This window comes from Nansenia antarctica (assembly GCF_963989245.1).
Source record: "Nansenia antarctica genome assembly, chromosome: 1".
NCBI lineage: Eukaryota > Metazoa > Chordata > Actinopteri > Argentiniformes > Microstomatidae > Nansenia > Nansenia antarctica.
The window spans coordinates 42,972,807-42,986,831 of record NC_137674.1 but is presented as its reverse complement, the minus strand read 5'-3'; the positions used below and the strand labels follow the sequence as shown (position 1 = coordinate 42,986,831).

Sequence of the window (14,025 nt, the reverse complement as noted above, 5' to 3'; positions counted from 1 at the left end):
GACGGCGTCCTGGGACGGGTGCTGAGGGACTGCGCCGACCAGCTGGCCGGGGTTTTCACCAACATCTTCAACCAGTCCCTGTCCCAGGCCACCATCCCACCCTGCCTGAAAACCTCAACAATCATCCCAGTCCCGAAGAAAAGCACGGTGAGCTGCCTAAACGACTACCGCCCGGTGGCACTCACACCAATCATCATGAAGTGCTTCGAGAAACTGGTCCGGGCCCACATAGTCACATGCCTCCCGCCCAACCTGGATCCATACCAGTTCGCCTACAGAGCCCACAGGTCCACAGAGGACGCCATCGTGACGACTCTCCACTCCACTCTATCCCACCTGGAGAGGGGGAACAGCTACGCGAGACTGCTCTTTGTGGACTTCAGCTCTGCCTTCAACACTATCCTTCCAGACAGGCTAGTGACCCAACTACTAGACCTGGGACTATCACACTCCATCTGCGCATGGATCAAGGACTTCCTGTCTGACCGCCCCCAGAGAGTGCGGGTGGGCTCCCACACCTCCACAGCCCTCAGACTCAGCACTGGGTCCCCCCAGGGCTGCGTGCTGAGCCCCATCCTCTACAACCTCTACACCTACGACTTCACCCCCGTCCACCCCAGCAACTCCATCATTAAGTTTGCAAACGACACCACCGTGGTGGGCTGCATCTCGGGGGGGGACGAGGCGGCGTACAGGGATGAGGTGGAGCAGCTGGGCAAGCTGTGCAAGGTTAACAACCTGCTGCTAAACCAGCTAAAGACCCAGGAAATCATCGTGGACTTCAGGAGGAAAAAATCTGAGGTCCAGCCCCTGCTAGTCGATGGAGGGAGCGTGGAAAGAGTCTCAACTCTCCGATTCCTGGGGGTGCACATACAGGAGGACCTGTCCTGGAGGACCAACACAGCAGCCATCATCAAGAAGGCACAACAGCGGCTCTACTTCCTGAGAGTCCTCAGGAAATACCACCTCAGACAGGAGCTGCTTGTGACCTTCTACCGCTGCACAGTGGAGAGCATCCTCACCTACTGCATTTGCGTGTGGTTCTCCAGCTGCACAGCCGCAGAGAGGAAAGCGCTACAGAGAGTCGTGAGATCGGCCCAGAAGATCATCGGCGCCCCCCTCCCCTCTCTGGAAGAGCTGTACAACACACGCTGCCTCAGGAAGGCCTCCAAGATCTCCAGAGACCCATCCCACCCTGGGAACGAACACTTTGTTCGGCTGCCCTCGGGCAGGCGGTTCAGGACCATGTCCGCAAGGACAAATAGACTGAAGCTCAGCTTCTACCCTAGGGCCATTCAGGCCCTGAACACAGCAAAGACCTAGGTTCTAGGCCCTGGACAATCTAGACAACTTGATGGCAGCTACTAGATTGTAAACATAAGTGCAATATTGAAATACAACTGTGAACATTTCAAACCTGCTAACTGCGACACTTTAAATGAATGTGCAACAATACTATGTGCAATATGACAACCCTTGTGTACATAAGGTTCAGATATAGGAAAAGTTAGGATATTTATAGCATAGCATAGAGTACAGCACAGTGTTTTATTGTATAGTATAGTATAGTAGATAGTGTACATAGCCTTTATTTATGTAAACCAGCTCTTTTCCCTTTTTTATTTTACCCTTGGCCCTCTTGTTTTTAGTCTTTTTCCAAGCACCAGGGGAGCCCCCCCTACTACATTTCGTTGTATGGTACCTGTACTGTATAAATGACAATAAAGACCATTCATTCATTCATTATCTTAATACCATGTATTATCTTAGTTTAATGTAATTTCAATGTATTATAGATATTTTCTTCATAACAAGCATAACAAAAAAGTATGCCGATGTCTCTAGCAAGCTATCTAACGTATGTATTTAACAAATTATACAAATGTTTGTCTTATATGCTTTGCCCCCTCTCTCACTTTTCACATGTGAGGTAGGCCTTCAAAATGCTGTGAGATGGATTTGGAACAAACAAGCCTTTATTGATTTGTTCCCTTGACAAACTGATATGATGATGATTCTCTTTGTCTTCTCCTCAGACTTGTGATGGTCTTTGGAACTCCTATGAATCTAACACAAGTTCTAAAAGAGTGATTTAATCGCTGCTTTGAAGGAGAAATCAAGACGAAAACGCAGCGGGACATGTGAAGCTTGAAGAAAAAAAAGTGATGTCTGTATTTAAGATTGCATTTACTGTCATATTTTCAGAGAGAAGTGAGGGGTTCTTTGAACTGATGTGGGCGCATGGAGAAAGATGAGGAGGAGGTTTAGTCTTCATCTTATGTTCTTGCTCCAGCCTCATCCTCAATGCCCTCTCTCTCTCTCTCTCTCCCCCTCCCACAGATTCACATCATTGACTTTGATGATGAGAATAACATCATTAATAAGAACGTCCTCCTGCACCAAGCTGGAGAAATATGGCACATCGGCTCCAGTCCTGCAGATAAAGGCGTGCTCACGACCTGCTACAACAAAAGTGAGGCTCATCTCTCTCTCTCTCTCTCTCTCTCTCTCTCTCTCTCTCTCTCTCTCTCTCTCTCTCTCTCATTCTCTCTCTGTCTCCCACTCTCCTCTTCTATCACTTTTTTCTTTCCCATGCTCTCTTTCTCTCTCTTTCTTTTTTTCTTTCTTTTTTAACCGTCTATATTTGTAACCTATGCATATCTAGTTAATCAGTTCCCTAACAGGTTATCAATAGAGAGCCTTCTCTTGAGGTCAGACATTAGCAGCTCTATTAGTAGTTATGTTCTGCCCTGTTACAATCAATACCAATGATGACTTCTCAAGAGGGATGTAGCTACAAGTAGCTGCTGCTGTATAGACTCAATGTGAGAGGAGAATGTCTCTTTTTAGCCAGTAGAGCTTGGGTTGTCATGATTACGTGGCCATGCTAGAAAGGGCAAAAGTGGCAGAGTATGTGTTAGGATATGGTAAGACCGTTGAACGCTCAATGGGCATATTCTTTGAGAATCAAGGGCCATATGGAAATGACCATTGAGCAGCAGAGCAAATCCCAGATTGTGCCTTTAAGACTGGGGTTTGTATGTAAAATACCTCCCTTATTTCAAGCATGGTCATATAGTGACGACTTGCAGGGATGTCAGCCAGATGTGAGCCAGAGTTAGTCAGCCATGTTCACTTGTCCTGACCATCGCTGAGATCTCACCCCCCCCCCACCCACACCCACACCCACACCCACACCCACACCCACACACACACACACACACACACACACACACACACACACACACATATACACACAAACCATTCATCCACCCAGCCATTTCATGCTAGCATTTACGCAAAAGTATCAAAAATGTCACATTTCACCCCTTCTGCTAACAGATGCCAAGAGGCAATTCAAAACCTAAACGGAGGCAAAAAATAAATGATTTACCCCCACCGCAAAAAGTGTAAAAATGTATGTGTAATTTTATGTACGGTAATTAAATGTTTTGTTTATTAGATGGATATGCCAGTGGCCATGGTGGGTTAGCGTGTGGTTATCAGATAGTGGCAATCTGAATCCGTTTTTTTAAGGCAGGCACACAAGGCCATGGAACTGGAACGCCAGCCGCCCTATTGTTCCGCCCTATTGTTCCGGGGCTTGATACACGATACGTCAGAGTGCAGTTCAAAAGAGGAATGTAATTACCATGACATCCAATCTAATGGAGCAGCTCTGAGTTAAAGGGAGAAGAGCGGAGATCATAATGCCTCCACTTTACCCCCATGATATTCCTTGTCTGCTTCTGTTGCAAATTGCTATCCACTATCAGGTGGCAGTGGTGGTGATGGTGGGGGGGGGGGTCTCATTGCTTTAAAGGTTTAGACAGCCATGACTGAGTGAGACAAGTCTACCCTTGTGTACTCCCCCCTCATGGATTTAAAAGCTTTTTTGGTGCATGGGTGTTTACACCAATCCTATGCTTAGATCAGTGAGAGATTGTTGTAGATGGCAGGATAGGCCTGTAGGGGCAGCAGACACCAGAGTGAGAGGGGCAGTCTCTCTCTCTCTCTCTCTCTCTCTCTCTCTCTCTCTCTCTCTCTCTCTCTCTCTCTCTCTCTCTCTCTCTCTCTCTCTCTCTCTCTCTCTTTCTCTCTCTCTGGAGCCTGTTGGACCAGGTGTGGATGCCCTGGTACCTTTTGCCAGAAGGTAGCAGAGAGGTTGCGGTGGCTGTGGCTGTGGCTGTCGCTGTGGCTGTGGCTCCCTGATGATCTTCCCAGCCTTCCTCTTGCACCTCTCAGAGTAGAGGTGCTGAATAGCTGGTAGCTTGCGGGCCCATGATGTACTGAGCCGTTTTCACCACCTTCTGAAGAGCCTTACAGTCGAGGGTGGTGCAGCTGCCGTACCAGGTGGGGGATACTGCCGGTCTGGATCTGTTAAAGGATCTGGGGGTCCATACTACGGGTGGGCATCGACGATCGATAATTGATCGATAAGGATCTTGGTCGATCACAAAATAAAACATTTGGTCGATCACCCAAAAAATTTTTTGTGATCGACCAAATGTTTTATTTTGTGATCGACCAAGATCCTTATCGATCAATTATCGATCGTCGATGCCCACCCCTAGTCCATACCAAAGTTCCTCAGCCACCTGAGGAAAAACAACAAGCACTGGCTTGATCACAGCATGAGAGTGGTGTGACCGTGATGATGTGGACACAGAGGAAGGGCTTGATCACAGCATGAGAGTGGTGTGACCGTGATGATGTGGACACAGAGGAACTCGATGCTGCTGACTCTCTACCCCAGCAGCCCCACCGATGTGGATGGGGACGTGGTCCCACCCAGTCTTCTTCTTGAAATCTACTGTCAGCTCTTGAGTTTTGCTCATCTTCAGGGAGAGGTTGTTGTCCTGGCACCGGTCCGCTAGGACTCTTACCTCATCCCTGTTGACTGACTTGTCGTTATTTTGGTGATCATAGCCAACCACAGTGGTGTCATCAGTGAACGCAGTGAACGTAGCCACGCAGTCGTACGGAGTACAGTAGGGGGCTGAGTTAATAGCCATGGGGGGTGTCCCTGTGTTGAGAGTGGATGAGGGGATGCTGCCTACCCTCACCACCATCCAATTGCTTGTAGGGGACAATGGTGTTGAACGCCGAGCTGTAGTCGATGAACAGCTTTCTTACGTAGGTGTCCGTCTTGTCCAGGTGGGATAGGGCGGTAAGCGATGCCGTCACCTGTGGCTCTATTGGGGTGGTATGCAAACTGAAGAGGGTCTGGAGAGTAGGGGTGGGCATCGATGATCGATGATCGATTAATTGATCGATAAGGTCTTGGTCGATCACAAAATATTTTGCTCGATAATCGTTTTTTATTTTTTTTTATTTTTTTTTAAATAATAATAATAATAATAATGGAAATTAGTTTGTCCACGTTATGTGTGAGAAATGAACTTTGCATTTGCCTTCGCATTGAATTTCGCAACGCAGTACGGCATGACGGAAGTTCCCGTACGTTAGTGTAACCTGACCTCCGGTCAGCGCCATGGCACAGCTCCTCGGGGAGCAATACGCAGCAGGCGCTGCTGCTGACAAGTTTGCACCTTTCTGAGGGAGCCTTCTGCGGGCCTGAACTGCGACCCAACTAGGGATGGACGGTTTTTCGGTTATACCGAAAACCGGGGTTTATAAAAATAGAAACGTTTTTTTATCAAAGCCGTCTGAAACCGGATTTTTTATTTTTTATTTTTTATGAAAAAAAAAACTTATTGATTAAGTTTATTGATTAAACTTATTGATTTATTGATTAAAAAACTTATTTAATTGATCGTTAATTCGTTACGATGATCGAACAAAAAATGTTGATCGTTTGCCCACCCCTACTGGAGAGGCATGTAAATGACGAGTTAATGTGCGACTTAACCAGCTTCTCCAAGCATACCGTGATGATTGGGATGAGTGCAACAGGGCAGGTAGTCGTTGAGGCAGGTCACCTTGTTTTTCTTGAGGACTGGAATGATGGTGGTTGCTTTGAAACAGGTGGGGGTTACAGACTGGGACAGGGGTTGATTGAATATGTCTGTGAAGTCATCTGACAGCTGGTCGGGAGCATACTCTGAGGACACGGCCCAGGGATGCTGTCTGGTCTGTTAGCTTTGCGGGTGGTGACACGCTTCAAAACCTTCCTCACGTTGGTCACGTTGACTGCTAGCACATAGTCCTCGTGAGCAGCGAGAGCCTTGACGGGGGCTCATTGTTGTTCCCATCGAACCGAGCATAGAAGTGATTGAGTTCGTCAGGTAGTGCAGCATCGATACCCAAGCTGTCAGCTTTCTGTTTGTAGTCTGTAATCATCTGTAGTCCACGCCACATACCTCTTACATCAGAGCCCTTGTATAGCGTTTCGACCTTGCTTCTGTCATTTCTTTTAGCGGGTCTTCATGGCCCTTATGCAGTTCGCCTCTGGATTTGTTGTACTCGTTGAGATCGGCAGGGTTAAATGCGTCGGTCCGTGCTTTTAACAGAGCACGGATGTCACCATTAACCCAAGGTTTCTGGTTAGGGAATGTCCACTCAGTGACAGTGGGAACGCAGTCACTGAGGTTGTTATTGAACACATTCCAGTCTGTGCAGTCGAAGCGATCCTATAACATTGGCTACTCCAGGGCTGGATCGACCAAGTCACAGGTGACGTTTGATTCAGTCACTGTTTATAAGCCGGTAACAACAGGAGGGAGGCGTGGTCACATTTACCGAATGGCGCTTGAAGGACGGATTTATAGCTGCCTTTGACAGGGGAGTAAAGATGGTTGAGTGTGTCGCATGAGGCAGGAGATGTTGGTGGTACCTCAGTAGAACTGAAGCGGATTAAAGTCCCCCGCAATTATGAAGGCGGCCTTTTCCAATTCTATGAGTGTAGTCGTAGTGTTCACTTGTGGAGGGATGTAGACCACAGTAATGATAACCGATGAGAATTCCAGAGGGAGGTAAAGACACACACACACACACACACACACACACACACACACACACGCACGCACGCACACACACACACATATATATATATACACAGAAGACACAATATGCATACACACAAACACACACACGCACGCACACACTTTCATATACCCTCATTCCCTTTTTATACATACTCTCCCACTCACATTCAGACACATACTATTGTTTCATGCTTGCTAGACTTTCAACTCACTGGTCAAACTCGGTTGTTGAAACCCACTCAAAAGCCTTTGGTGTTACAATATCCCATTACATTTAAAATGATGTGCCAGTGGGGATAATAGCCCAGTATTGGAGCAACACATTGTTGTCACTCTTTCCCCTGTGATTAAATTATTTTTATTTTGGGAAATATACAGCATAAGATGGATGTGATCCTAGAGGATAGCACATGATGAATGCATTACTATAAACACTTCCAATGGTCCTCCCTGGTGAAACAGACAACATCCAATGACCTACAGCAGACATAGATACAGAAAATAAACAAGTTACTTAAACCTAATTAAAAGTGTCAATGTTCATAGATATACAGTGGGGGAAATTGAACACATCAATATTTTGTCCAGTAAATGCATTTCCAATGAGCCTATTCAAGTTAAATTTGCACCAGACTTTGGTATTAACTCAAACAATCCAGACAAAAAATCTAAACATTAAAGTCCATATGTAAATAAAGTTATGTATAATAAATTGGAATGAAACAGGAAAAAAGTATTGAACACACTAAGAAAAAGCAGTACACCACAGCAAGGAAAGGCAAGGAACCAGCTGAAAACCATAACTAATTTGGAGGCAACTCTACCTCCAATCTGTGCTAATTAATGTCAGCTGGGTTAGAATATATTGATGGGCTACAAAAGGTGCCACACAACAAACATCTAATGATGGATAAAAGCAAAGAGCTGTCTCAAGACCTTTGCAACCAGATTGTTGAAAAACTGTTTCACCTGTATGTCACAATTCTGTGCGTTCATATATCACATGCTTTATCTCCGACACCACTCCGGCAATTTTGATGAAACTTCCTGTACTGATGCAGCATTTACTAAATGACGCCCAATTTTGATGAAACTTGAAGAATGATGCATCTTGCCATAGAGATTGTTAGGATTTCTGAGGTGAAGGCGATTAATTCCAGTGAGTTTGTTATCATTAAAGGGTTCATGATGACAGGGTGCTAAAAAGAAAGCGCACCTCAGACTGAACCTTTGAGTCAAATAAGCACTACACGCTCCGTACGTCCGAGTAATTGTCACCAATTCATGCAATTAATTCGTGGGGGACAAAATGTTTACCACACACTTGTAATTTTGTGCATGTCTGTTTCGGTTTGTGTGTGTGTATGCCAGTCTGTAAGTACCTGTGTCAGTTGTACTGTATGTATATGAATGTATGTAAAGTACATTTCTTAACTGAAATGAAAAACTGAAAGTTTATAGTTTGAACTTCAGTAAATGATTTGCACCACTATGTATGTCAACTTAAGTGGAATAATACAAATAATTTAAAAAAATTAATGACTACACTGGATTAGGTGATCTCACCTACTCCAAAGATACCGCTTTACCTGCCTTTTGTATATACCGTACTGTATGTATATTTCCTCTGGCTCTGCTTAAACGTCCAGTATATCGGTTTGTGTGTTGCTGCCCCCGCTGGCTGCTCTCAAAAAGTGAAAACATGGATAGCCTATATGCTACATGGATAGCCTATATACTACATTTTCCAACAGCATCAAACATGTGCATTGTAAACAAACCAAACTAGGACACACATGAAGGCCAGTGTCCAACTCAACACCAGATTAAAAAAAGAAACGTGTTAATGACTAAATTCACTACTGTTACAGTACAGCAGCATTTCGGGTTCCAACCTGACGATAAAGGAGAGCCTGCAGATTTGGACAAGGTTATTTGCACAATTTGCATGAAAAAGAAGAAGGCCAGAGATGGGGACAACTCAGACTGAAACACCCATTAACAGCTGCAGGGATGGGATATCTGTCTGTATCAAGTGCTGCTGTCGGATTCAGACAGCTATTCGCTGACAACGGATATGTGGTCGCCAGTTAACATGGCGCCATACATGTCGTTAACCGTCCACTCTGTCACACCCGACTGGAAACTACAGTCAAAAGGCCTACAGACTAGCTTTATTCCAGAAAACCACAGGGCTGACTACATTGACGATACACTCCGTGCAGCACTTATGGATTGGAAATTAGATGAGAATAAACTCTGCCGTCATGACTGTCAATGCTGCTACATTGTAGCCGCTATCAGGGCCCTGAATTGGCCATGGCTCTGTTTTGGCCACAACCTCAATATGGCGGTGAGAGAGCTCAAAAAGAATCAAGCGGAATTAGAACTCCCAGAGTATAGTCTAAATCAGTATTGTATAGACAAATGATAGTCTATTGGCTATATGTGATGCGTGCTGGAGAAATGTTGTATGTTATACAGTGGCAAAAAGTATGCGAACCCTTTGGAATTACCTGGTTTTCTGCATTAATTGGACATAAAATGTTATCTGATCTTCATCTAAGTCACAAGTATTAAACACAATGTGCTTAAGCTAATAACACACAAACAATTCTGATCTTTCATGTCTTTATTGAACACACCCATTGAACATTCACAGTGCTGGTGGAAAAAGTAAGTGAACCCTTGGATGTAATAACTGGTCGAACCTCCTTTGGCAGCAATAACCTCAAGCAAGCGCTTCCGGTAGCTGCGGATCAGACCTGCACCACGTTCAGGAGGAAGTTTGGACCGTTCTTCCTTACAGAACTGCTTCAGCTCAGCCATATTCTTAAGATGTCTGGTGTAAACGGCTCTCTTGAGGTCATTCCACAGCATCTCTATTGGGTTGAATGAATGAATGAATGAATGGTCTTTATTGTCATTAATACAGTACAGGTACCATACAACGAAATTTAGGAGGGGGGGCTCCCCTGGTGCTTGGAAAAAAGACTAAAAACAAGAGAGCCAAGGGTAAAACAAAAAAGAGAAAAGAGCTGGTTGACATAAATAAAGGCTATGTACACTATCTACTATACAATAAAACACTATACTATACACTATACTATGCTATAAATATCCTAACTTTTTCCTATATCTGAACCTTATGTACACATGGGTTGTCATATTGCACATAATATTTGTTGCACATTCATTAAAGTGTCGCAGTAGCAGGTTTAGAATATTCACAGTTGTATTACAATATTGCACTTATGTTTACAATCTACGGTAGTAGCTGCCATCAAATTGTCTAGATCAGGGGTCTTCAACCTTTTTCAACCCAAGGACCCCTTGGACGAGAGACAAACAGAACAGGGACCCCCACATGTAATATATATTTTTAAATGTCTCACATTTTAAAGCCTATAATAACTTTTATATTTACTTCATTCACCTTTTCTTTCACCGTATTAACCTATTTATATACTGGGTATTAGCCTATGTGTTTATGATTGATAAAACGTTCATGCATAATTATGATTGGTTATTATTATTGTTGTTGTTGTTGTTGTTGTTGATGAGGCTTATATTTTCTATTATTATTATTTTTCAACAATGAAACTTTTAGCTTCAGGAAGCCAGGTATGCCTAACTCAGTGAGATGACTGGCCCTGGTTGGTGGTACACAGCTTGTCTATTCTGGGGGAGATGGAGGTTGTCAGGCAGAGCATCATGTCATCCTCAGACTGCTGTCTGGAACGGTATTTGCTCTTCAGGTAGGTGAGGGAGGAGAATCCACTTTCACAAAGATAAGTTGTTGCAAAAGGCAAGAGGCTCATCGAGAACTGGGTGAGAGGCTGTGACTCGTAGTGGTTAGGTCGATCAGCTGATCTTCCTCAGCGGCTGTCAGGTTTAGGCGTCGGATGCATTGTCTTTGCATGGAAACCGTATCCATGTCTTGTGCTTTCTCCAAGACTCAGTCTCAGAAAAGTACTTCTCAAATTGACTTTCGAGTGCCTCCAAGTGATCAACAATTGCGCATTTCACGTCAGGCGAGGGCACCGCGGAAATGCATTGAAATGCGCAGCCAGCTCCGCGCGGTAGCAGAATCTCGTGGATAGCTGTGCGTAATTCAAAGACGCGCGCCAATACTGATCCACGGGAAAGCCATCTGACCTCGGCATGGTAAAGGAGCGCGTTATAGCGGCGCATAGAGAAGCAAAGAGGCGGGTTTGTTATTATCAAACTAACTAAATTAGTAACGTTATGCTAGTTATTAATTAACGTTAATTTCGCAATGAAGACCGAACTGCAGCGTTTTAGCCAACACCTAGCTTGCTAGACAGGTGTGTTTTTATTTTTTTCAGCTGACGTTATGTGAGACTCTAGAATCATGGGCATAATTTATTTTGTAAATAGTTTTTGTCAAAAGTAGCTTATTATTGCCTATTAATGCTTGTACTTTACTCAATATCATTTTTTTTATATTTTTTAATTCTCACTGATTATTTTGGTGAAAAATGTCAATTATTATGACAAAAATTGGCGGACCCCCTGCAGTACCTCTGCGGACCCCCTAGGGGTCGCGGACCCCCGGTTGAAGACCACTGGTCTAGATTGTCCAGAGCCTAGAATCTCGGTCTTTGCTGTGTTCAGGGCCTGAATGGCCCTAGGGTAGAAGCTGAGCTTCAGTCTGTTTGTCCGTGCGAACATGGTCCTGAACCGCCTGCCTGAGCGCAGCCGAACAAAGTGTTCGTTCCCAGGGTGGGATGGGTCCCTGGAGATCTTGGAGGCCTTCCTGAGGCAGCGTGTGTTGTACAGCTCTTCCAGAGAGGGGAGGGGGGCGCCGATGATCTTCTGGGCCGATCTCACGACTCTCTGTAGCGCTTTCCTCTCTGCGGCTGTGCAGCTGAAGAACCACACGCAAATGCAGTAGGTGAGGATGCTCTCCACTGTGCAGCGGTAAAAGGTCACAAGCAGCTCCTGTCTGAGGTGGTAGTTCCTGAGGACTCTCAGGAAGTAAGGTCTGGGCCACTACAAAAGGCAGATTTTCTTTTTTTTAAGCCATTCTGTACTAGATTTACTTTGATGTTTAGGGTCATTGTCCTGCAGTCATTAGCCTAGGGGTTCACATACTTTGAATTATGTATTAATTATGGACAAGAACAATACAATCATTTGTGTGTTATTAGTTAAAACCGATTGTGTTTGTTCATGTTTGTAATTTAGATGAAGACCAGATCATATTTGAAGACACATTTATAAATAAATAAATGCAGGTATTTCCATAGGGTTTTGGAAATGTTCTTGCCACTGTATTATTATGAATTATTATGAATGCAGTGTTTTGATGTCTTTTTCTCCTTTGTTATATGGTATGTTATGTTATGTTGATGTCATTCTTCTTTGTTTCTATGATGATTTGCATCAGCTAATTTCTATGACGTTCTGTGTGGACCCCAGGAAGAGTACTTGATGCTTTGCATCAGCTAATAGGGATCCAAATGAATCAAATCAAATCAAACTGTACATACTTAATAAAGACACAGCCAAATGTGAAGCGTCAATGCTTTATAACAAGTAAAAAGAGCACACATTTGAAGCAATAATGACATTTAATGAAACATAAATATACTGTTCATATATGAGCGAAGGCCTATACATATACAAGAACCTATTCATAACTGTAAGGTCAGTTTAGATTCACTATGATGAGGCTAACCTATGGTAAGTAGGTGGTAACCTTTGGGGGTAGGTGGTAATTGCACCTCAGGATGTGACTTGGCGATGTTGGCCTTAAAAACAAGCTGTGGTAGTCGTGAAAATGCTTCCAGATGTTTTTGTATGTGTGATTTTCAAATTGTAACAACACTATTTTGTTAAAAACAGACATTTAGGAAAAGTTTGGGAAGACTGGCGAAACCTGGGTTTCATAACACCACAGATATCTTCTATAGTGTCACATCCTGCCTGTGGACCTCCCGTTGGGACGACTAGTGTTAACCCTATGCGTGTGTGTCTTCTGTTGCCCAGCCTCAGACAGTCGCGTGGAGACGTGTGCGGCTGTGTGGAGGATGCCCCCGGAGTGGGAGTCAGGCAGCCAAGACTCCCCCGACGACTCATCACACAACCCCCAGGCCCTGGAGCTCCTCTGTCACCTTGACAACACAGCCCACGGCAATGCCTCATGGTAGAACACACACCACACACCACGCCATACCACACCACACCATACCACACACACACACACACACACACACACACACACACACACACACACACACACACACACACTGCAGGGCATAGCACATAAAGTAGCACTGACTCTCCTCTCCTGCTCTTTTCTCCCCTCCCCTTCTTTCCTCTCCTCCTTTTACTGTCTTCCTCTCCTCTCTATACAATACAATGGATCCACATTTATCTCTCCATCTACCGATCTGTCTTAATCCCCTTATCCTTCTTTTTATCTCTTGCTATCTCAGTCCCTCTCCATCATTTTCTTATCTCTCTGTCACTTCCCCATGTCTCTCTCTCCCCCCCTCCTCTCTCTCCCCAGGTGTGTGTGTGTGTGTGTGTGTGTGTGTGTGTGTGTGTGTGTGTGTGTGTGTGTGTGTGTGTTCGGTGCAGAGTATCGACTGACCCACATATCCCAGGGTTTAGTCAGTCACCACTCAGGCCTTTGTCTTAGCTCCTCTACACAGGGCCTCAACATTAACTCACTGCAGAACGAACGAAAATCAATGTCCATTCTTTCTTTAGCCCATTGTTCAGTGGCTGCATTGTAGGTTATACGCTATGAATGGTTAGGTTCAGAGATTCAGTTCAGTCAGGGACGGTGAATGAAACCTTCATTGCCCTTGAAACCATGATTGGGAATTTATTTTACACAAACAATCACGATAAGGCCAATAGACACAGACATAACTATTTGATGAAAATAACATTTTCTACAATTCACGAATGAAAAATCAATCCCTAGTCCACTAAGTCCATAAACCCATAGTCTGCTTTCTATCCATAGTCACAATGAGTTTGTGTATGTGTGTGTGTGTGTGTGTGTGTGTGTGTGTTGCACTGTAGGGTGTGTGTGTTGCAC

General features: G+C 44.5%; 1 protein-coding gene across 1 annotated transcript in view; it reads left to right on the top strand.

Annotated features, from left to right (window-relative positions):
• The window catches only part of eipr1 (EARP complex and GARP complex interacting protein 1), a 60,400-nt gene that overhangs the window by 14,222 nt on the left and 32,153 nt on the right, over nt 1-14,025 (top strand). The window contains exons 3-4 of the mRNA XM_080550588.1: nt 2,341-2,473; nt 12,963-13,119. Coding sequence (XP_080406714.1) covers nt 2,341-2,473; nt 12,963-13,119 — 290 coding nt within the window. The remainder of the gene's footprint in view (nt 1-2,340; nt 2,474-12,962; nt 13,120-14,025) is intronic.